This window comes from Microcaecilia unicolor, chromosome 3 (assembly GCF_901765095.1).
Source record: "Microcaecilia unicolor chromosome 3, aMicUni1.1, whole genome shotgun sequence".
NCBI classification, from domain to species: Eukaryota; Metazoa; Chordata; class Amphibia; order Gymnophiona; family Siphonopidae; genus Microcaecilia; species Microcaecilia unicolor.
This window is the reverse complement of record NC_044033.1, coordinates 134,865,136-134,890,274: the sequence shown is the minus strand read 5'-3', so window position 1 is coordinate 134,890,274 and position 25,139 is coordinate 134,865,136. Positions and strand designations below refer to the sequence as shown.

General features: G+C 40.5%; 1 protein-coding gene across 1 annotated transcript in view; it reads right to left on the bottom strand.

Annotated features, from left to right (window-relative positions):
* The window catches only part of FH (fumarate hydratase), a 160,299-nt gene that overhangs the window by 21,361 nt on the left and 113,799 nt on the right, over nt 1-25,139 (bottom strand). Inside the window, exon 9 of the mRNA XM_030196382.1 lies at nt 12,724-12,877. Coding sequence (XP_030052242.1) covers nt 12,724-12,877 — 154 coding nt within the window. The remainder of the gene's footprint in view (nt 1-12,723; nt 12,878-25,139) is intronic.

Here is a 25,139-nt window from a genome sequence, read left to right as displayed (position 1 = left end):
TCCCCAAGTCAATTTAATAATGGTCTACGGACTTTTCCTTTAAGAAGCCGTCCAGACTTTTTTTAAAACCCTGATAAGCTAACCGCCTTTACCACATTCTCTGGAAATGAATTCCAGAATTTAATTACACGTTGTGTGAAGAAATATTTTCTCCGATTTGTATTAAATTTACTACTTTGTAGTTTCATCACATGCCCCCTAGTCCTAGTATTTTTGGAAACAGTAAACAAACGATTCACGTATACCCATTCCACTCCACTCATTATTTTATAGACCTCTATCATATCTCCCTTCAGCCGTCTTTTCTCCAAACTGAAGAGCCCTAGATACTTCAGCCTTTCCTCATAGGTAAGTTGTCCCATCCCCATTGTCATCTCCCTTCTCTGTACCTTTTCTGATTCCACTATATCTTTTTTGAGATGCGGTGACCAGAATTGAACACAATATTCGAGGTGCGGTTGAACCATGGAGCGATACAAAGGCATTATAACGTCTTCACTTTTGTTTTCCATTCCTTTCCTAATAATACCTAACATTCTATTTGCTTTCTTAGCCGCTGCAGCACACTGAGCAGAGGGTTTCAACGTATCATCAACAATGACGCCAAGATCTCTTTCTTGGTCGGTGACTCCTAACGTGGAACCTTGTATTACGTAGCTATAGTTCGGGTTCCTCTTTCCCACATGCATCACTTTGCACTTGCTCACATTAAATGTCATCTGCCATTTAGACGCCCAGTCTCCCTGTCTCGTAAGGTCCTCTTGTAATTTTTCACAGTCCTGTCGCGATTTAAGAACTTTGAATAACTTTGTGTCGTCAGCAAATTTAATTACTTCACTAGTTACTCCCATCTCTAGATCATTTATAAATATGTTAAAAAGCAGCGGTCCCAGCACAGACCCCTACTGACCATTTAACCCTACTCTCTGTATTCTTTTAACCAGTTTTTAATCCACAATAGAACACTACCTCCTATCCCATGACTCTTCAATTTCCTCTGGAGTCTTTCATGAGGTACTTTGTCAAATGCCTTTTGAAAATCCAGATACACAATATCAACTGGCTCGCCTTTATCCACATGTTTGTTCACCCCTGCATAGAAGTGTAATAGATTGGTGAGGCAAGATTTCCCTTCATTAAATCCATGTTGGCTTTGTCTCATTAATCCATGCTTTTGAATATGCTCTGTAATTTTGTTATTTATAATAGTCTCTACCATTTTGCCCGGCACTGATGTCAGGCTCACCGGTCTATAATTTCCCAGATCCCCCCTGGAACCTTTTTAAAATATTGGCGATACATGAACTACTTCCAATCTTCTGGTACCACATTTGATTTTAAAGATAAATTACATATTACGAATAGTTCCGCCAGTTCATTTTTCAATTCTATCAGTACTCTTTAGTGTTCACTCTTTAGTGTTCACTCTGGTGGATCCTCTTCTACTTCTATGCCTCTGCCTGTCGGCGTACCTCAGGGTTCTCTTCTTGGTCCCCTCCTCTTTTCTATCTACACTTCTTCCCTTGGTTCATTAATCTCATCCCATGGCTTTTCCTACCATCTCTATGCTGACGACTCCCAAATCTACCTTTCTACCCCTGATATCTCACCTTGCATCGAAACCAAAGTTTCAGCGTGCTTGTCTGACATTGCTGTCTGGATGTCTCAATGCCACCTGAAATTAAATATGACCAAAACCGAGCTTCTCATTTCCCCCCCCCAAACCCACCTCCCCGCTCCCCCTGTTTTCTATTTCTGTTGATGGCTCTCTCATTCTCCCTGTCTCCTCAGCTCGAAACCTTGGGGTCACCTTTGACTCTTCTCTCTCCTTCTCTACTCATATCCAGCAGATTGCCAAGACCTGTCTTTTCTTTCTTTACAACATCCGTAAAATCCGCCCCTTTCTTTCCGAGCACTCTACCAAAACCCTCATCCACACCCTTGTCACCTCTCGTTTAGACTACTGCAATCTGCTTCTTGCTGGCCTCCCACTTAGTCACCTCTCCCCTCTCCAGTTGGTTCAAAACTCTGCTGCCCGTCTCATCTTCCGCCAGGGTCGCTTTACTCATACTACCCCTCTCCTCAAGACCCTTCACTGGCTCCCTATCCGTTTTCGCATCCTGTTCAAACTTCTTCTACTAACCTATAAATGTACTCACTCTGCTGCTCCCCAGTATCTCTCCACACTCGTCCTTCCCTACACCCCTTCCCGTGCACTCCGCTCCATGGATAAATCCTTCTTATCTGTTCCCTTCTCCACTACTGCCAACTCCAGACTTCGCGCCTTCTGTCTCGCTGCACCCTACGCCTGGAATAAACTTCCTGAGCCTCTACGTCTTGCCCCATCCTTGGCCACCTTTAAATCTAGACTGAAAGCCCACCTCTTTAACATTGCTTTTGACTCATAACCACTTGTAACCACTCGCCTCCACCTACCCTCCTCTCTTCCTTCCCGTTCGCATTAATTGATTTGATTTGCTTACTTTATTTATTTTTTGTCTATTAGATTGTAAGCTCTTTGAGCAGGGACTGTCTTTCTTCTATGTTTGTGCAGTGCTGCGTATGCCTTGTAGCGCTTTAGAAATGCTAAATAGTAGTAGTAGTACTCCGGGATGAATACCATCTGGTCCAGCATGCTATCAAGGCGGTTTCAGGGTTTCTATTTAATAAAATGCCTATCTTAATGTAATAAAATGATTTTGCTTTGGAAAACAATAAAAACCCAGTTAAAAAAGATGCCTTCTTGGACTACAAACATTAGGACATCTGAAATAAAATTACCTCTTATTGTCTTAGATATGAGAGTAGGTCTTACCCTGTTTCTTTTAGGCCCAGGATCTCCTTTTGTGCCATTGTAACCCATGCGACCCAAGTCTCCAGGTTGGCCATTTGAACCCGGTAATCCAATTAGTCCCACAGGGCCTTCTGGTCCACGCTCTCCTCCTGATCCTACTGGACCAGGTTCACCAATATTCCCTTGATTACACATAATGGAACCACCCAGATTCAAAAATGCTATCCAAAAGTTGCCTTGGAACCAAAACCGCTGTTCCTACTATGCCAGACACATAAATGTAGGGCACCCTGATGCTGGGTTACACTAGTATTTTATAACAGAATCAGGACACCCAGACGTGGTCATAGAACAGACTCCCACTGTGCATCCTCAGGTCATCTAAATGGAAGCACTCAGTTGTAGTAGTGTCCCGTAAATGATTTCAGGACGCAACTTATGTACCAGTACCTCCGCATTTCTAAAGAGTTTTTGGTCAGCCATTCTAAAATGCTGTTTTAGGGAGCTATGTGAAAGCTGCAGTGTAGAAAACAAAACAAAACAAAACATAATTGTTCCAACCTGAAAGAGATTTTCATGTTACAATCTTCAAAGAAAGTAGAACTGGTACAGAAAAGGACTATCAAAATGCTAAAAGGGACAGAAAGGGTAAACAGGTTAACCCTCTTCAACCAGGAGAAAGAAAATGACAGTGCTTTATAAAATCATGAGTAGAGTGGATCCAGTAGATAGGTTAAGGCTGTTGACCCTTTTAAATTGGTGTCAGACTTGATAGACCTACCACCCAGGAATGCTAAAAAATCATCTTGCACATTCCTTAATCTTCATTTCCAGTTAATGTACGCATCAACCTTTTCCTATATGAGCATGCAATTCTGGAACACATTGCCACGCAACCTAAAAGCGACCTATGAACTGACCAACTTCCACAAACTACTAAAGACACATCTCTTCGACAAGATATACCACAAAGATCAAATCATGTGATACTCTTATACATTTCTAGAAATGTTAATACAAGTGCAATAAAGAAATAAAAATAAAATTAAGACTGTGGGACTTTTCATGAAACTAATAGGGAAGCACATTGAAAATGTATTGGAGAAACTATTTCTTTACTCAGAACCCAAATCAAGATGTGAAAATTCTTGCCGGATGTGGTCAGGGTATCTACTTTATGGATCTATCATGTGATTACCTTAAGGAGGTCAAACAGGTAGAAAAGGCAATGACAAAAGCCAGAAGGATGCTTGGGTGCAAAGGGAGAAGAATGGCCAGCAGGAAAAAGGAGGTGATCAGGCCTTTGTATAAGTGTTCAGTGAGACTTTATTTAGAGTACTGTGTATAGTTCTGGAATCTGAACCTTGAAAAAGATTTACAGGATGGAATCAGTCCAGAAGGTGGATACTAAAATGGACAGTGGTCTTTCACAAAGCATATTGGACCAGACAAAGATCTCAATATGTGTACTTTGGAGAAAAGGAGGGAGAGGGGAGACCTTTACCTCCTATGCATTTAGGCCACAGAGGTATTCAAATTTCTCAATTGAAAGGAAGTTCTGGAATGAGGGGACATAGGATAAAGGTGAAGGGGATAGACTCAGGAATAATCTAAGGAAAATCTTCTTCACAGAAAGGGTGATGAATGCATGGAATAGCTTCCTAGTGGAAGCAGTAGAGATAAAGACTGTACCTGGACAAAAAGACATGGGCAAGATGGCGATCTGAGAGGAAGTCGCGTCTGAGCTCCCGAAACCCGACGTAGTTGCCTGAGAGAGCAGCACTTTCCCCACGAGGATTCATGGGGAAAAGGAAGGGGAAAACAGGGATTCAGTCCTCCTCCTGCCCTGGAAGCCCGGCGCTCCGGCAACAAACGTTGGAGATGTACGGCGTCCAGATGAGCAAAACCCCAGCACCCGTGACGATGGAGTCCGTAGCTGGACTATCGGACCGCAGCATAGAGGCAGCGTCACTTAGCCCGCCTCCAACTACAGCACCACCGCGACCCGGAAGTGTTCGCTTCCTATTGGACTGGCAGCTATTGCAAACCGAAGGGTTTCCTGCACTAGTAACCGGAGGAGGCCCCGTGAAAGCGTCGACCCCAGACAAGTTAGCGGCTACAGAATTGGACGCAGTGAGCCCTGCACTCACTCCTGTCCTGGTGGCACCTTCCGTGGATAGCGGTGAAAGAATAAGACCAGCTGTAATAACGCTTGAGTTGCTGTGGGACGCCATATAGGGGATGAACACCAACCTTACCAAGGTAACAACTTCTATAAAAGAGGAAATTGTAGGTTTAAAGCAAACTCAAGAGCAGCTTTGTGGGAAAATACAAGAAAATCAAGAGAAAACTGAAACACTGGGAGGAGAGCTTAAAAAATTACAGGATCTGACAGGAACTTTGGTAAAGGACAGAGACACTATAGTTAAGAAGATGGAATACTTAGATAATCAGGGGAGGAGAAATAACTTAAGATTCCTTAATTTTCCGAAGTCTCCTCTAATTCCTGCTAAAGATATGCTAAAAAAATATTTTGGACAAATTTTAGGAATCCCTGTGGAGGGCTTTCCGCCCATCACCGGGGCTCGCTATATATCTGGAATTCAATCGCAACCCCTGATTTCTCAGCCTCAACCAGATCTGAACTTGACAGAGTTCCTTGAGAGTTCGCTGGAGATGGTTACTGAACGCACAACTCTCCTGGTATCATTCGCTCTGGAGCTTGATAGAAATAACATCTTTAAATTGTATTTCAGGCATATGAATGCATCTTTTTTTGGAGCTAAGATTCAGATATTCCCCGATCTTAACAAAGAGACACAAAAGCGCAGACGAGAATTCCTGGTGTTAAAGCCAAGAATTCTCGCTTTATCTGGAACATTTGTCCTAAAGTATCCATGTAGATGCTTTGTGTCTATTGGTGGTGTTAATTATATGTTTCTTGACCCCAGAAAAATGCAAATATATATAGATTTGAAAGAACATAGTAAGATTGGTGATCAGACCTGAGGCCCCACTTTAAATATGCTGTTAAATCGGCTAGCGAGTAGTCAGGGTTTTCTTCCTCTTGTAAAGTAAATTAAACTCAATTAATTTTTCCTTTATTTTGTTATTCCTAGTTTCTTGCCTCATAATGTGGTGTTGATTGTGGTCAATGTAAGAATGATTATATTTCCTATGTTATAGTATGTTAAAATATATTTTCTGTATCTATTACATTTTTGAAATGGATGTAAAATTGTAAAATCATAAATAAAAAAAAAAAAAAAAAAAAAAAGACTGTACCTGAATTCAAAAATGCTAGGGACAAGTGCATAGGAAATCTAAAGAAGAGGAAGCGAGAGTAGATGGCAAGGATGGACAAACTCATAGAAGGTTGCAAGCGGTGTGACCACATCACACCATTTTTGCAAAAACTTCATTGGCTACCAGTACAATACAGGGCCAAGTTTAAAACTCTATGTCTGATCTTCAAGGCCCTCAGTACCTGAAGAACAGGATGATCCTCTACACACTGCCAAGGACACTAAGGTCCTCTCAAGGACTATCACTAACCACACCATCTCCAAAAGACATTACATGATGTAATACTCGAAAGTAAGCCTTCTCCAGAGTAGCCCCCGCACTCTGGAATGACCTGCCTGAAAGGCTCCGCCTAACACAAGACTATCTCTTCTTCAGGAAGCAGGTGAAAGCTTGGCTCTTCAACCAGGCCTTTAATGGAAGAAGTAACTAACTTGTTAGTCTCACTCTCACACACACACAAAAGGAGTGACACGGGCTGCACATACTACAGCAGGAAAATATCCAATTGCCTTCCCCTAGAAGACGCCCCTAGGGGAAGGCAATTGGATATTTTCTCGTTATGACTCAGCAAGCCCAAGCATTCGGACTATAAGATAAGTGCATGAGAATTTAGCCACAGTGTTATCATCAATATTGGCTATTGGTTATATATTGATACTGTTTTACGCACAGGTGCAGAGGGTGAATTTGTGAATTGAGAATTAATATCACATGAATACAAGCACATAAAAATGCAAAACGAGTTACCCGATGAATGAAGTGCTGGACCACCAGGCAGTTATATTATTATCTGCAATATTGAGTGGGAACTCTGAGGGTATACTCAAAAAATTGAAAATACATATATATATATATATAAAAGAAATTTTGTAGCCAACACTGTAGATTTTTTTTATTTTGGATTTGGTAACTCTTAGTCCTAGGTTGGATAGCAGTTCAATTCTGGTCTCCACATTCTATGTAAAATTGGGCTCATGTCATTTTATACTGTGGTGTTATAACTAAGCTGTACATTTTCTACTACATACTTCAGTGATTTTTTTTGGTCTTACTGGCACTGTTGTTTTTGTGGACTTTCCAACCTCTACTACTAAGAAAATAACCCCACAGATGGTTATAGATTTGCTGCCACCTACTAATAACACTTGGCAGAGGCTGCTATTATGGAAGAATGATTTAGCATGTACAAGGAAGGAACACTCATGAATACAAATAATTTATGTATCGATGGATGTTTCACAGTGGGGATGATATTCAGCAGTAACATATTTAGGTTATGTGCATATTCAGCCGACTTATGCTGTTTGTTACAAAACGTTTAGTAGATATTGGCCCTAGTGTATTTTATACTAAAAACTAGTAAAAAAAGGCCCGTTTCTGACACAAATGAAACGGGCGCTAGCAAGGTTTTCCTCGGAGTGTGTATGTTTGAGAGAGTATGTGAGAGTGACTGTGTGTGAGAGAGAGAGTGAATGTGCAAGTGTGTGTGTGTGAGAGAGAGAGAGTGAGTCTGGATGCGAGTGTGTCTGTGAGAGAGAGAGTGTGTGTGTGAGAATGAGAATGTGTGCAAGTGCATATATGAGACAGTGTGTGAGAGAGAGTGTGTTTCACACAGATACAGTGTGTGCGAGAGAGAGAGTGTGTGTGTGTGAGACACAGACTCTCTATGAGACTGAGTGTATGAAACCAAGAGAGTGTGTGAGTGACTGTGTGACACATAGAGAGTGAATGTGATGCAGTGTGAGACATAGAGTGTGTGAGAGACAGTGTGTGAGAGAGAGAAAGACATTGACTGTGAGAGAGTGAGAGAGTGTGTGTGTGTGTGACAGAGATACCTCCCCCCCTCTCTGGTGTCAGGCCCCCCTCCCTCCTTCTCTCTGGTGTCAGCCCCCCCCCTCCCTCCTTCTCTCTGGTGTCAGCCCCCCCCCCCCCCCTCTCTGGTGTCTTAGCATTACTGTGCAGGACGCTGAGCTCTGGCTGTGCTTCAAGGAACTGACCAATCCTATTTAATAGAATGCACCTCCAACATTCTGAAGCCAAGAAACCTCGTGTGGTTGGTCACTTCTGCTTGTGACGAACCCGGAAGTACGTGACGTCAATTCAGGAGATGGATACAGAGAGCAGGAATGCCTCAGCCATGCAGTCAGCTTCAGAATGTTGGAGGTGCATTTTATTATATAGGATGTCAATACTCATTTGTATTATCAATTTTTCAGTGTGTCAAGGTTCGCCAGTTACATTTAAATAGCAGTCCTAAAGTTAACATAATTTATATAGTCTGAGTTAACTGGATAGCACTGAATATCATTGTTATTAGTTAACATTTTGGTACAACCCTAAGAATGCCTGCTGGTCCTCCTTCATTTCTCTGGACAAAAGTTATAATGATAATATCTGATTTAAAGTTCTCTGTTCAGTAACCCCAAATTTTTAAAATAAAACACCCAAACTTAAACAGATTCATTTTCTATTGATACCATTCTTAACATACATGAATCCTAAATTCATAGCCTTGATATGCTTCATTATTTTATACTTAGCGAGGGAAACTTAAAATAATTGAGATTTCCATGGACTGATTTTATAATTATCATTTTTATTTTGTTAGCCCATCATGATCATAGCTGGGGGCTGAGGGTTAAATTTAGATTTATAAGCAACAAGCACCTGTAAATAAACTAATTAAATTAAATGAAGTGTGCATCCTGCAAATTTGCATTCCCCTACCCTTCCTCAGAATTGGTCCTTTGTCTTCTCCTGACCTCTAATTCTCCTTTAAGCACCTCTCTGCCAAGCATGAAAAAGCTGCTGTGTTGGTGACTGTCATGGAGAGATTTTATGGTCTCTTAGCAACCATTCCTGATAAAGGGCAATCAAGTCCAGTGATACATCCCCCCACTGTGACATCACCATATCATAAACTTCCACTTGATAAGCCAAGGAGATATCTGGTTCAGTGCTTTTTCAATAGCGTTTGTTTCTTAGCATACTGAAATCTGATAGTTTTTTCAGGAATTGTGCTACATTTTGGCAAACCTTGCTGATCTTTCTCCAGTGTCTCCACCTCAGTGATTCTAACGTGATATATTTCATAATGTAACTTTAAAAAAAAAAAAATCAATGCTATGATTACTATAGCTAGGGTTGCCCCATGACTCCATGTTATAAGGAACAGGCTAGTTCGGTCCTGGTTGTACTCTATTTTGCTAGGACTTGTGGTTTTGATTTTCTTGGGAAACTTGATGAGATAATTTTATTTATTTATTTATTTGTTACTTATATCCCACATTTTCCCACACATGCAGGCGCAATGTGGCTTACAGAGAATTACATAAGAGTACAAACTTAACAGCTTAGGCAAGCATAAAGAAGTAAACATGGGGGAAGAAACTAACAAAGTGAACTAAGTAGGGTAAGGGACAAGGGATGTTTTAATCAACATGGTAAATTGAGGGATAAGTCTTAGCAAAGAGGAATGTCTTTAACAACTTCTTAAAAAGGGCATGGTCCACTTGAGTTTTAAGGTGGCGAGGTAACGTGTTCCAGTATTTGGGACTCCAGTAACGGAAAGACGAGGCGAAGATTTTCTTATACTTGACTCCCTTACAATTCGGGAAATGGAGGTGAAGATAGGACCGAGCAGCAGGGTTGGCATTTCTAGGCGGAAGGTCAATCAAGGGGAACATGTAATCAGAAGTAGATGTCCATGCACACAGTAAGGAAACACCTGGTCTGGTGTAAGCTTGCCACTGCATGCATGGACTTGTAACTTTGCTTTTCTTAGGGGATGAACTAGGGTAATCAAAAACACAAGTCCCTGCATGCAAAGGGGTAAACCCAGGCCTGGATGAACCCTGTCAGGTGAATCTGGATCCAGTTGGCAACCCTATATTAGTGATAGGTATATTTGGTCTTTAACAACTGAAAGAAGATTTTGTGCATAAAAACTGGTACATGTACAGCCAATGGCAGTTAGCATATCTGAGTTTAAAAAAAGGTTTGGACAAGTTTCTGGAGGAAAGGTCCATAGCCTTCTATTGAGATAGACATAGTGGAAGTCACTGCTTGTCCCTGGGATTGGTAGCATGGAATGTTGCTACTATTTGAGTTTTTGCCACTCAAATAGTAGCAAATAGTACTTGTCACCTGGATTGGCCACTGTTGGAAACAGGATAACTGAGCTAGATGGACCATTGGTCTGACACAGTATGGCTATTCTTAAGGGTAAGGTTAAAGCATTTGATATACCGCCTTTCTGTGGTACAACCAAAGTGGTTTACATATTATATACAGGTATTCTCTGTCCCTAGTATGTTCTAATCAAACAAAATGGTCAATGAGTAGACTAATGGTTAGAGAACAGAACCAGGGAAACAGTTCAAATCCCACTGTGGCTCTCTGTGATCTTGGTCAAGTCACAACCCTTCATTGCCTCAGGTACAAACCTAGAGTATAAGCCCTTCATGGAGAGGAAAATACCTACTGTACCTGAATGTAACTTGCCTTGAACTACAATTGAAAAAAATTGTGACCTAAATCCAAAATGTTTGGGTGATATTAAAATACATTAGGCAAAAGACTTCGGACATTAGAAATAAAATCAAACAACTTGAAAACTTTAACAGGCGCCTAAACCTCCGATTACTTAACTTTCCAATAATAGCGGGGGAAACTCTAATTAACATTTTTCGGAAATATTTGATGGAAGTTCTGAATATTCCTTTAGAGGCTATACCTCCGCTAAACAAGATTTACTATATTCCTGTTAGAAATGAGGGTCAAGGTCCTGCTAAAGACAATCTTGATTTGCAAAATATCTCTGATATCTTAGAACAATCCTCGGAAATAATAGTGAACAGGGCTACAGTCATTGTATCCTTTGTTTTTGAGCAAGACTATAACACTATCTTAAGACTTTATTTTAAAAACCTTAAGTCCCAATTTTATGGTGCTAAGGTTTGGGTATACCCTGACGTTACTAAGTCAACTCAGCAAAAAAGGAAGCAATTTATTTCTTTAAAACAAAATACAATTGACATTGGTGCTTCCTTTTTTCTTGCATATCCGTGCAAATGCGTGGTCAAGCTGGCTCAAACAAAATATACATTCTTTTCACCGGAACAGCTGAAAGTGTTTATAGAGATGAAGAAAGTGAAGTGAAAAGTAATGAAGCACTGGTTAATATCAGCCTATACCTATGAGATTATTCTTTTTTCTTTTTGATCTTCTCTAACTCTTTTCTCTCTCACATCACTATTGAGGTCTAAGAAAGGCTGTAAAATATTATTTTGTATAAATGTACCAATAGATATTTTTCTTTAAAACATTAATACCTTGTTACTATGAATGGAACATTATTCTTTTATATTAATTTTTGCCTGTATTTCTCTTACAAGGTTTATCCTTGTTAAAAATGTATTAAAATTATAAATAAATAAATAAATAAAATAAAATACATTAGGCAGGTGGGGGCCTGGAAAGTTGGGTGAAAAGTTATTTTTAGGCAAAGCGTGTATTCTGGGAAAGAAATGTATTCTCAACCACTGGATTCAGGATCATCCCCGTTTGGTATTGAAGGAATAAATTACATCAACATGATATGGGAGTCGGAGGGTGCCCACGTGTCTCCGAAGAGGCAGCAGAGGTTTCTGGCGATCTGGGGGGCTTATTTGAATAAAGTTTCACCTGCAGCTTGGAGTCAAATTTTGAACAGATTCTCGCTGGGCTGTTGAGGGCGGCTGGGTGAGGGGACCAGGCACCATAGGGACGGGTTAGGGGGATGGGGATTAGGGGATAAAGAATACAATCTTTGAGGGTAGGTCGGACTAGAAGGGCAAAGGTGAGGCCTACACATAAGGAACCATTGTTTTGGGTATGGTTAGTGGGAGGAGGGATCTGGGGAGTGGGTTGGGAGGGTAGGAGGAATAGGGAGAGACGCGAGGACACGGAGGTATAATGGACTTTCTAGGGGTAGTTGTTGTTGTTATGTTGGGATGGTTAGTATCTGTTTTCAAAGTCTATGTAAGAGTATATTGTTCGCTACTGAGAAGCTTTCAAATAAGACTGTTTCTACTTAAACATACAGAATATAACACACGGACAGAAGCTTTACGTAGGAGATTAAGGAAGGATTAAATCTCCTTAAATAAATTCATTGTAGCTGGGAACTGTCGAGGGTCTGTGTTTAATGTTAACATAGAATAGAGATGCAGGGTGGGGATAAACGGTTAAAAAGAATAATGTAGGAATGTATTAACTTGTCCTCACTGCGTACTTCTTGTTATCTGAATCTGTGTGCAATTCTACTGTGGACGTGTTCCTCTGTATTGACATCAATAAAAATCGTTGAATATATAAAAAAAAAAATCTCCAAGACAATGACATGGGGCCATTGAATTGGATAAAATGAATGTAAATAAAATTGATTTTGCTGTGCTTGCTCTCTCTGACATCATACCCAAGAGCAAATCAATTTCATACTCTATATTGTGGTGGTATTATTTAAGGAAGTTGGAAGAGATGCAAACTTAAGATTTTAGAGATGGTTGATCCACAGTTCATCTTGTTGAGCTTTTAATTAATATATATTTTTTCAAACAAGATGTAATAATTTCCATTTTTACCTATGTGTGGGTTGAGAGCTGTCACCAGCATCAAAGACTCGCTCATTAGTTTGTTGATCCGTTCTGTGTTTGCTTGGATTCCAACCACACAGTTATCGGTGAAAGAAACAGAAGCATCTCCTAGTAGTCTTGCTGAGTTTAATACATTCTTAACCTGTAAATAAAAGAAAAAGGAACAGTGGAAGTTAACAGATGAGCCTCTGGTGTTCAGAAATATTGCATCATTTACTTTTGGGGACCAGTGTGAGAAGCATATTTGATAGATGCAATAATTGAGACTAAAAGCTGTGAGCACTGACTCGGGCAATGCCATGCACTAAAGTGTTGGCAGGGTGCTACACATCCAAAAGTTCAGTACTGACACACATTTTACTGAGCAGACTGCTGTACTTACTACATAAAGACATAAGAAAAACAGATTTTATATAATGTCTTTTACCTAGGCAGGACTGCATTGTAAGTCACAAGTGTAGTACATTTTCATATGCATGCAACAACTTTTCGTATCCTATGCTTTTGTTACTTTCAGAGCCTTGGTGGGAGCTCAACACTTTTATAGTGCAATAAGACAAAACCCTGCAACTTTAAGTCTGAATGCAGAATGGCAGCCCTAACGTTCTGGAGGTAAATTACAAAAAAAAAAAAAGAGTCTGTTTCATGCCTATTTTATAAAGGCAGGAAATAGTTCAAAAATAAAACAGCTGCCCACAAGTGAGAAAAAAAGCTGTAAAGATTCACACCAGTAATAAAATGAATTAATTATGCTCACACAGATTAGAATAAAATCACTCAGAACACAGATATGCTTGTCTTCTATCTTTGGTTCTATTTCTATTTATTACCTTTAAAAGTGGACTAACACTGCTACCACATCAATTTATTGTAGCCTATAAAACTGCAAAGACCGTTCGGCACGTATTACAGTAACAGGATGGTAACAGGATGGGCACTCTCACACTCCGAGAATAAGTTTGGATATATGAATTAAAAGCTGGAAAATCTCTGGGGTTGAATGATGATAACACTGAATGGGAAACCATTAATTGATAGATATAGTAACCCCTTTTTAAAAAATAATTGTATCTGTTAACAGATGGCTACTGTTCTCTTTTTCTCACTGCCTGGTGTTAAAATGACCTCTGGAAAGATTAATAAATTTGGCTGATGATGATGTCCTATTTTATATCCTTGTTTAAAGCCTGCTGTTGGAGCCATGGTTTCAAGAAAGAAGGAATGCAGTGCATAGATCTGTGAAAGGGGATTCTGATGCCACACTGACTGTGAACACGGTAGGGTTTTTTTTTTTAGATGGTTATATGCAAAGCCGTTGATCCCAGAGGCAGGTTTGTCAAAACTTGGGTGCCCAGGCAAATTAAACAGTGTGGATTCAAACAGCATATACGTCTTTTGAAATGGACTCTAAATACTAAGCATGTTTAAAGAAATTTGAATATAAGCATCAGTTGTATGGATGTTAAAAAGTACTTTAGTATGTGACTGCTTTGAAGGGATGTGGTATTACACTATTAAGTTGATTAGCACAAAATAATTCAGTTAAAATGTGTGACAGATAATTGAAAGGATGGAGCATATTGAATTGATCAGATATTATCTAATGTTAACTCCTTTTCTGAAGGTCCCTTTAACTCATTTGGTGAGAAGCTTATTATTGGTGCAAATATTTTATAAAGATGACACAAGCTTTCAGAGCTATCCACAACAGCACACAAGTGCTCTTGCACAAATTCACACCTATTCCAAGGCAGGTGCAAATATCTAACTACTCCACGCGCACGTATGTGCATTTTCTAAAGGCTGCCCCTAGGAATGCCTACATACTGTTCATGTAAAAGTAGGCCTTCTCTTTCAGTGACCCCACTTTATAACATATGTGTACCCATGCACAATTTTAAAATAGCTATATTCCACAAGTAAAACATGCTTTAAAGAATTACTCTCTATATAAGTAAGTTATTTGTATGAAGTTTGGACTACATGAGGCACCACCAGTGAACAAACCAGGAATGGCAGCCTGAAAGAGAGAATCAGAGTACAGATTACCTGGACATCAACAAAAGTTCCTCAAATCTCACACAATCAATTATTGGGAGCCAATGAGGTTTCCAATGTTTCCTCATCATCTACTTTCTCTGTTTAATAAATTCATTTTTCACCTCCTACATTTATGGAAGTTATGTTCTAACAAATCAAGTAAAACCCAAGACTAAATTTTTGTTAAATTTTGAAGTTAAATGTTCCAAGGAAGAATCCCCCCTCCCCACGCACACTTCAAAATAGCAGCCAGACATAGTGGTAAAAGAGAATACCAGAAGAACACCATTGATTATGTATGTATTTATTTATTTATTTATTTTTGTTGCATTTGTATCCCACATTTTCCCACCTAATTGCAGGCTCAATGCGGCTTACATAGTACCGGAGAGGCATTTGCAGACTCCGGTGAAAACAAATACAAAGTGATATTGTGGTTAGATAGAATTCATGTGGTACAGCCACATTACTGAATCGTACAACGGAAGAGTTGTGTTATGTACATTATAAAGGTGTCAGTCCCAAGTGATTACTTGTGAATCATGTAGAGACACAGAAGATATTAAAAAACTAAGAAATGCAGTCAGAGACTAAGAAAACGTAGCAAAAAGATACAGAAATATTTCTCATAGTTTTGGGTGCCACAAACTTGATTTAAAAGAATTTCCAAGCACACTGGGATAGGTTGCCTACATGTTACGTACCCCAAAGGAGACCTCTCTTTGGCACAGTACGAGTACTACGATGAGTGTTAGTAGTGAATTCAAGAGACTGAGATCATCCTCCACATACTCTAGCTTAGGAGTGGGGTTCATTACTGTCACAGTGTGTGAAAAACTAACCCATTTGGAGAAATTACCATTTGAGAGAAAGCCATTCTTACATCTTCAAGATCAGTTGAAATCCTTGCAGGCTAGATATGGGCTTTATCCTTCTATAATGTGGGTAATGCTGTAACATCAATGAGCCCAGACATCTGCAGAAATTTGTAAGGGAGATGACTGAATGACATGAATACAATATAGTCTACAACCATTGAGAGTCTGAGGCTTCTTACTTGCAATCTATGTTAATCACTTTTGACTGCTTGCCAACAATTTCAGCAGTTAGAGAAATGATGCTATGGGGAAGGGTAGGACAAGACATGTATTAACAACTGAAATGATACTGCAATGATCAAGTAAATATGTTACAGCCACTGGCTGCCTGTACAGAATTCAAAGTACTTTGTCTTGCCTTCAAGATACTGCACAAGGACTGTGCTTCTCTCATGCATTCACTAAGGGTCAGACCAAATATAGTGTCTCAACATTCGGTACACTTATATGTTTGCACTCTCTGCTGCTTTTTATACTCACCTTGTTTCATCTCTAAAGAAATTATTTAATATTATTCTTCCTGATTTATGGAATACTACACCTTTAGAAATTAGAGGAGAATAAAAACTATCTTAAATTTAGGAGACTGTTGAAGACAGATATTTTCACTAAAATTAATATACCTTTTGGACCCAATGTATCCTTATTTGGCTTTGTTTTTTTTAGTTACAGTATTTGTGCTATAATTATTCAATTATGTTTCATAATGATAAATTTGTCCATTCTTTCTCATTTGACTGTAAAAAATCCTATAGGAAAGTGACAGTACATAAAAATCGTTTAATATTACAATTGAGATTGGTTGATATTTCCTGTTAACTGTAACTATGGTGTGTTTAGCACTTATGACTTTTTTTTTCTACAACTGACATTTGCTCCTCACGATTAACTGAACACAATGAACTGAACAGATACCAGTCTAAAACACAATGGAGATGCTCACTGAGCTCTCTAGTAGCTGGTTCTTTCAGAGCCGTTGATGCAGTATTGGCTTTATTTAGACATATTTACTTCCTTTTTGGAAAAAAAAATCAGCCAAGCAAGTGAACAGCAAAAAACAATCTAGACGTAGGCAACAGACAAGTTGTTTTATACATCGAGATGAAAGTAGCAAGATGATGGACTTAGGTGAATGATCTATGGGAGCGACATTACCCTGATTTGACTGATTTTTCCTATAAGCATGGTATGTGTAGTTGAAGTATTGCTGCATGAATGGAAGCTACCAGGAGTAATAATGGAAGTGTGAACATTTTTTCTGTTAATTACAAATGTGAAAGGGATGCTTAAACTTGTGTGCGCCATAAGTATGTATATTTAGGGACATTCTATATATGGTGCCAAATGTTCAGCGCAGAAAAGTGTTCTAACATGCAAGGTCCTGAAACGGGGAAGAAATGACAGATCCGTGCAAAAACATACTTAAACGTCCATTTACACAACTGCGCCTAAGTGTTTCCATGTGGATCTAGAGTGGTGTGGTAGCCGTGTTAGTCCACTTTTAAAGGTAATCAATAGAAATCAAACAAAATAAAACATGGAAAAGAAAATAAGATGATACCTTTTTTATTGGACATAACTTAAAACATTTCTTGATTAGCTTTCGAAGGTTGCCCTTCTTCGTCAGATCGGAAATAAGCAAATGTGGTAGATGACAGTATATATAAGAGAAACTTCCAAGCATTTCATTGACAGTCTAACAGTGTGGGGATGGGTAGGAGGTATGCATGGGAACATCAAAGCATTTCAGAGATAGTCTAACAGGATGGGGGTGGATAGGTGAGAGGAGAGTGATAAACATAGCAATACAACTTTATGGTTTATAATGGGCTAGAAAACCCAGATCTTTGTTAAGTCCTGTCTGTTGGGTGTCAAAAAATTCAATCATTCTGACTTCAAAGGTCTTACGTTCCTGTATTGTTTTAAAGTTACCATTCAGGATTCTTACTATGAAGTCACTGGTACAGTGATCTGGTTTTGTAACGTGCTGGCCCACAGGGTGGGAACCCGGCTGGCACCAATATTGTTCATGTGATGTCTATGTAAATTAAACCTTGTCTTTAGCATCTGGCCTGTTTCTCCAATATAGCATCCTTCGTTACATTTTTTACACTGAATGATATATACCACATTGGAAGATGAGCATGTGAAATATTCCTTTATGTTGAATATTTTTCCTTTGTGAATGACTGTGGGGTCCTGTGAAATGTTTTGGCATAGCTTGCAGCTGGATATATTGCAAGGATGTGTGCCTTTCTCTTCTTTTTCAGTCTGTGTTGGGAGTTTACTTCTGATTAGCTTGTGTTTCAAGTTGGGTGGCTGTCAGAATGCCAGCATTGGTGGGGCTGGGAATATCTCTTTCAGTAATTCATCCTCTTGGAGTAGAGGCTGAAGATCTTTTATGATTTTTCTTAATTTTAACAGCTCTGGATTGTATGTCACTATAAGGGGGATTCTGTCTGTGGCTTTTTTTTCTTTGTATAGTAGCAGATTTTCCCTGGGTGTTTTGAGGGAGCAGGCAATATTTTTGGAGATTATTTTGGGGTTGTAGCCTTTCCGTTCGAAGGATGCAGTCAGGATTTCAAGATTTCTGTCTTTGTCCCTTGGGTCAGAGCAGATACGGTGGTATCTTGTGGCTTGGCTGTAAATAATGGATCCCTTTGTATGTGAAGGGTGGAAGCTGGAGTTGTGGAGGTAGCTGCATCTGTCTGTGGGTTTCTTGTATATAGATTGAGACCGTGGTGTCAAACAAATTAACTTTTTCTAGGGAGTAGTCAATTTTGAATCTGATTGTAGGATGGTATGTATTGAAGGAATAGTAAAATTGTTTCAGAGTTTCTTCCCCCTCCGTCCAAATCATAAAAATGTCATCGATGTACCTGTAGTATTTTAGAGGTTTGGTCTGGTATATATTCAGAAATGTCTCTTCCAGATCAGCCATAAAAAGTTTGGCATATTGGGGTGCTGTCCTGGTACCCATCTACAAAGGGGGCATGGCCATGGGCAGGTCAGTGTCATTCCCTTAAAATACGTGCAGTGTTGTTACAGAATAGTGCAGATCTGCACCCAACTTGCGTGCCGAGATTTACAAGTGGTTTCAGTTAGTGTAACTTCTCACACCCAAAACAGCGTAGATCCTAGCACCATGAGCTATTCTATTAAGGACGCCAATCTCGGAATGCCCATTATAGATTACCGTTCAGCGCTAATTTTTTTTTTCGGCGACAAATTTTGACCACCATTTAATGAATCCAGCCCATTATGTACATCTGAACTCATAAAGCTGTGGGGAAAACATTTAAGATAACCAAAGTAAGAAAACAGACTAAACTTAGTTTTCTTTTGACAACTCTGTCATGAAAATAGAATGGGAAAGTTTTCATTGCCTAGGTGAATTAATGTGAACTATACTTTTTCCGTGTATGAGCAGAATAATTGGGGATCCTTTTAATAAGGTGCACCGACAAATGGCCTGAGCTGGCGTAGGCACACGTATTGGATGTGCGCATGTCCATTTTTCAGTGCACCTGCAAAAAAGGCCTTTTTGGGCCAAAAATGGACATGCAGCAAAATAAAAATTGTTGCGCGTCCATTTTGGCCCTAAGACCTTACCGCCACCCACTGACTTACCGGTAAGGTCTCACGCATTAACCGGGCGATAATCAGTGCGCATACACTGCCAATTACTGCCCGGTTAGCACCACATGCTGAAATATTTCTGGCGTACATACTGGACGCTCGTTAAAAATGAAATTACCAACCAGGCCACGCAGTAGCCAGGCGGTAGTTCAGAATTGGCATGCGTTGGGCACACGTAGGCACCTACACAGCTTAGTAAAAGTTTCTATCATCCTTGGTTCTATCATCCTACAGCCTCGAATGCGGGAGAGCCCTCTCTAGATTGATTGACTTTTTTCTGACCACAGAGATGTTCTGCCATCGTCCCACTTTGATGACGTCAAAGCATTATTCAGCCAGTACTTTTTTCTTCTGCGCTGCTATTCAGAAGCACCAGCCCTCTCTCTCTCTCTTAGTTCAGGGAATAATTGTTATTTCTTTAAACCTACTAAAACCTGTCTCACAAGCTGGAATGTGTTGACCCAAAGGACCTTGCTCAAGTACCAGAGGGCACTTTAATTTCAAGTATTTGACATGCTTCATTCCCCATAGGTTCTCTAAGAGTAACTGGCACCAACTTAATGATTCTTAATGGTCCCCCTGTGCCAAAAAAGGGAAGGGCACAAAATGGGAGAAAAGGTTGGCCGCATCGAAAAGAAGGAACTTAAAATAGAGAAAAAAAATACTGAAAGTAACTATGGGAATATTATTTTGTTTTTTAAGAAAATGACTAAAATAATAAAAGAAATAGTCGTCAGACTCTGTTCCTGGGCCAAGAACAAGGAGAGCAGAAAAAATCCTGTCACCTCGACGTGGACAAAAAAAGAACTAAGGGGCATGCTCATGCGATGGGCAGGAAGTCATCCGCGTATGCACGGTGCGCATGATTCACGCGCCAAAAGACTGGGCAAAAGCTATTTTTATTTTTGCTTGCAAAACTGCTGTTTCCTGGGCCAACACGAACTTCAACCCATCTGTGAGAACAAGCAACCTGCTTGTCCTCGGAGCAGGGCCACCGAGAGACTAGGCCGGGCCTGGGGCAAGGCCCCCCCCCCCCCCCCCCCCGGCTCTGGCCCTCTTCATTCAAAGTGGCAGTCGCAGATTGTGTCTCTTCTGGCCTTTCCTCCCTGTGTCCCGCCCTCGTCTGATGTAACTTCCGGTTTCCACGAGGGAAGGCCAGAAGAGACGAGATCTGCGACTGCCACTTTGAATGCAGGGAGCCCGGAGCTGAGGAGGCAGGCAGGTGAGACCGGGGACTGCAGCGCCGGTGGCCTGACCCCGGGCCCCCCTTGGAGGCCCGGGCCTGGGGAATTTTGCCCCCCCCCCCCCTCGGAGAAATCTAGATACACTACATCAACCAGCTCATCTTTATCCACATATTTATTCAAAGAAATGAAGCAAATTGGTGAGGCAAGACTTCCCTTGGCTGAGCCTATGCTCTGTCTTATTAAACCATGTTTGTCTATGTGTTCTGTAATTTTATTCTTTATAATAGTTTCCATCTTTGTAAATAACATGCATGTTTTCTTTTTTTTACAGCTTAGTGGTAGGCTTGAAGGGCAAGAAGGTGCCTATTTTTCTTAAGACATTTAGGAACTTATGTGTTTTTATGAAATACTAGGGGTAAACCATCTGAAATCATGGCTAGATTGAAATCACAAACATTTACGTCTATTTAGGACTCAGGTGTAAATATTAGTAAATAAACTATAGAGAACACAAGTATATGGCGACTCCACCCACGCTCTACCCTTGAGCATGCCTACATGTGGGTCACATAAAAGTACACGCCTTCTTGGCATTGTGTGTACTTTTACATATGTAAACCCTGAGGAAATTTTATAAAGGCCATTTTATATACATAAAACACCTTTATGTGCAAAAGTCTTTTATAAAATTACCCCCACGTATAATAGGTATAACCCTGCTTACTTTTACAACACTATACCTCCCCCCATTTTAAGAACCAAAAGATTCTGCAAATAAAAATGACTTTAATTTTTTATAAATTGCAAGAAAATCTCCCTCATCCTGCAACCCCTGAGGTAGACTACACCAGTGTTTCCCAAGACTGGCCCTAGAGTACCCCTTGCCAGTCAGGTTTTCAGGATATCCCACAATGAATATGCAGGTGAGATTTGAGTGCATTGCCTCCACTGCAAGCAAATCTCTCTCATGAATATTCATTGTGGATTGCTACAGTGAATATGAGTGAGATTTTCATTCCAAGGAAGCAATGCATGCAAATCTATCTTATTCATATTCATTGTTAATATCCTGAAAATCCAACTGGCTGGGTGTGACCTGAGGACTGGATTGAGAACCACTGTGCTAGTCTATGGATGGGATTAATGCTATGTTTTATAATTACAAATTTTATCTACGTGATGCTCTATGTAACTGGAATAAAAATAAAAGCTGTGTTAGCTTTATCTTACTTCATTTTTCTCTTGGTGTCTTTTTACTTGCTAAGTGTCCTTTAGGAGGAAACAGCTTTATTAAGTATACCTAAGCTTTAAGTCAAATGCTCTGGGAGCCAGAATTTTTGAGTTTACTCAGATTTAATGGAAAATCCAAAGTTTAAGATTCTATTTCTAAACACCAAGGATTTAAACAATGCAATTAAAGAGAGAAGTAATTCTGTGTTATTTGAATAAACAGCTCCCAGTTGTAGTTTTCCTTCATCAGGAACCTGTGAAACTAAAAGGAGATTAAATAGGAAAGACTGCCCTCGTTCCTGCAACAGAAAAAAAATGGAGTAGCTACTTCATAAGGAAAACTTTAGGTTTCAAGCTGATTATCACAACAACCTGATAACAACGGTACCCGGGTTAAAGCTCAAATAAAGAAAGATGATTTTTAAAAGAACTATTCTTAAAATCTATGGGGGTCAAAATTCAGCTGATATGGTGACTGTAATAATTTAAAGGAAGAACACCAACAAGCGAACAACCACAACAGAAGGGAAAGAAAGGTCTTAACAAACACCTATGCCCTCCAGGATACAAAATCATACACTGGACCAGAAAGGAAAAGAGAGGTGGAGGCATAGACTAATCTATTGATCCCACTTTATCACCAAAACCACTGCCGAGTCCATAACACCCCAACTTGAAATTGCCTCAATCAGAATCCATAACAAGATCCTTCATGATCACTTGAACTGTGTGTCTTGTTTTATAGAACACTAGTAAAAAAGGCCCGTTTCCAAAACAAATGAAACGGGTGCTAGCATGTGTTTTTTTTTTGTTTTTTCTGTTTGATATTAAGGGATATATTTTTTTTTAAAAAGGAAAATAGTTTTTTTTTAAGTTGTAAAGTCTGTATGAGTGTTTGTGGTTTTGAGGGGGGGTTGTGGGGGGTCTATGGGTGTATGCTATTTTTTGGCGGGGGGAGGGGTGTTTGTGGGGTAGGGTAGCGTTGTTCTGTATGAGTGTTTGTGGTTTTGAGGGGGGTTGTGGGTGTCTATGGGTGTGTGTGCCATTTTGTGGGGGGGTGTTTGTAGGGTAGGGTTGTTCTGTATGAGTGTTTGTGTTTTTTGGGGGGGGATTATGGGAGTCTGTGGGTGTTTGTAAGAGAGAGATGTAGGTTTTTACTGTTTCAGTTTTTGTATTAAGGGGGTTGGGGGAGGGAGTGTGTGTGTATGAGTGTGAAAGCAAGATGTTGTCTGTCCATGGCAGTGTGTGGCATTTTGGGTGGTGGGCAGTTTGGTTGTATGTATGTGTGTTAGTGAGTGATGCTGATTGTCCATATTAGATGTAAGGTTTTTTTGTGGCTGGTAGGGGGTGATTCTCTGCGTGTGAGTGTGATACAGTAATCTTAATTCAGCAGGGCACTCTGATGTGGTATTTGTAGGCACTTGTATTTTTGTTGAAATCAGAGGGATCTGTTGTAGGCAGGCAGTAGGAGTAGATATGGGTTTTTTTCGAGTGTGGAATGTGGGTGGTGTTCTGTATGGGGGGACGGGGCTGAGGGCGCATGTGTCTGGAGGTCTCCTTGTAGGCACTGATTTCAGCTGGGCACTCAGGTGGGCTGTGAACCGTTTTTTTTAGGGGGGGGGTTGGGCGCCGGAGGTTTCCGTTTGGGTGGGGTTTTTTTTTTTTGGGGGGGGGGGGGTTGGTTTGGTTTTAGTGTGGAATGTGGGTGGCGTTCTGTAGGGGGGGCGGGGCTGAGGGCGCATGTGTTTGGAAGTCTCTGTTGTAGGCACTGAACGCCGGCTTGGAGACTCACCGCATGAACAGCTTGCAGAGTAAGGTCCGCGATGTAGTGGTTGTTTAGTGGCGTTCTTCGTCCGCGCTTTCCTCGCGGTTGGTCCGTGTGCTGGTAGCTACCCCCTCCTCAGGAAGGGGCGGGACTCGTGTGTGTTTGCTTTTTTTTTCCTGAATGCCGCTGCATTTTCTTCGCTGTCCCACTCCTGCTCCTCTGCAGCACCGGTCCCATTCAGAGGCTTGGTGGTTTCTAAGTCCATGTGAGTGTTTGGGAGGTGGAACCGTACTTTGTGTGCATCACCTGAGGCACAGCCAATCAGCAGCGCGTGGGCGGGGCAAACACTGATGTTCAAAAAGTGGTCTCTGCCGCCTCACTTTAGAACGTTGGGAAAGTGAGGCTTCATTAGAATGTTGGAGGTGCGTTTTATATAGAGAGATCAGGTAAATTGGAACGAAGGCCAGACAATCTTCATGGACTTCATCTCAAACACTTGTGTAACCAACTGCAATATACTAGTATTAGGAGACATTAACCTTCACCTAGAAGACCCAAACTCTTTCAACACACGAGACTGCAAGGAATTCCTCCGTGTATGGGATCTTGAATGGCCATATATGCAAACAACCCACGTCAAATGGCACACACTCGACCTCATCTCACACAAACTGTCATCAGACCAGAACCTAATAATAACAGATATTAAATGACAGGAACACCATGGACCGATCACTACAAACTAAACCTATCCTTAAAATGGAGGGAGAAGGGTTCATACCGTATACAAGAACACACAGCCTACAGTACAAGAGGTCAAGTAGACTCGAAAACATTCTGGCAACAGATATAGAATAACGAATGGACAGCACAAATGGACTCCATATACTACCTCATAGAATGGGATAAAAGATGCAGAAGAATACTAGACAAAATTGCACCCTTACGAACAAGAACCTCACGAAGGCATAACTCGATACCATGGTTCAACGATGAACTGAAAAAACTAAAAACACAATCCACGAAACTCGAACGAGCATGGAAAAAAACAAAAGATGAACACACACACAACGCATGGAAACAAATACAAAGAAAATACAAATACGCAATAAGACAGACCAAAAGGTCATACTATAAAACTAAAATAGGGACAGATTACAAAGACGCGAAGAAACTATACCAACTCGTGAACAAACTACTAGACACCACCCTGGTCACAACAACCAATACAGACATCCCATCTGCAGACAAACTTGCTAAATACTTCAATGAAAAAACTGCAAACCTACTCAACACACTACCTCAGGACAATACCGACATCGAAAACTTCATCAATGGTTTGGACCCAACCTTTGGAGAATACCCAGCTGACCGAACCTGGTCAAACTTCGCTCTCCTCACCGCCGAAAGTTGCCCAGGCGATTAGTAGGTTCTCCAACACTCACTATAAACTTGATACCTGTCCCAGCTACCTAATAAAATCCGCCCCTGACCGCTTCATAGCAGACCTCACATTCCACCTAGCTTCAGCAAGGCCTCTTCCCTAAGGAAAATGGCAACATCCTACTCACCCCAACACCAAAAGATACCAAGAAAAAAACAAACAAAATCACTAACTACCGCCCCATAGTATCTATCCCACTGGTAGTCAAACAACTTACAGAT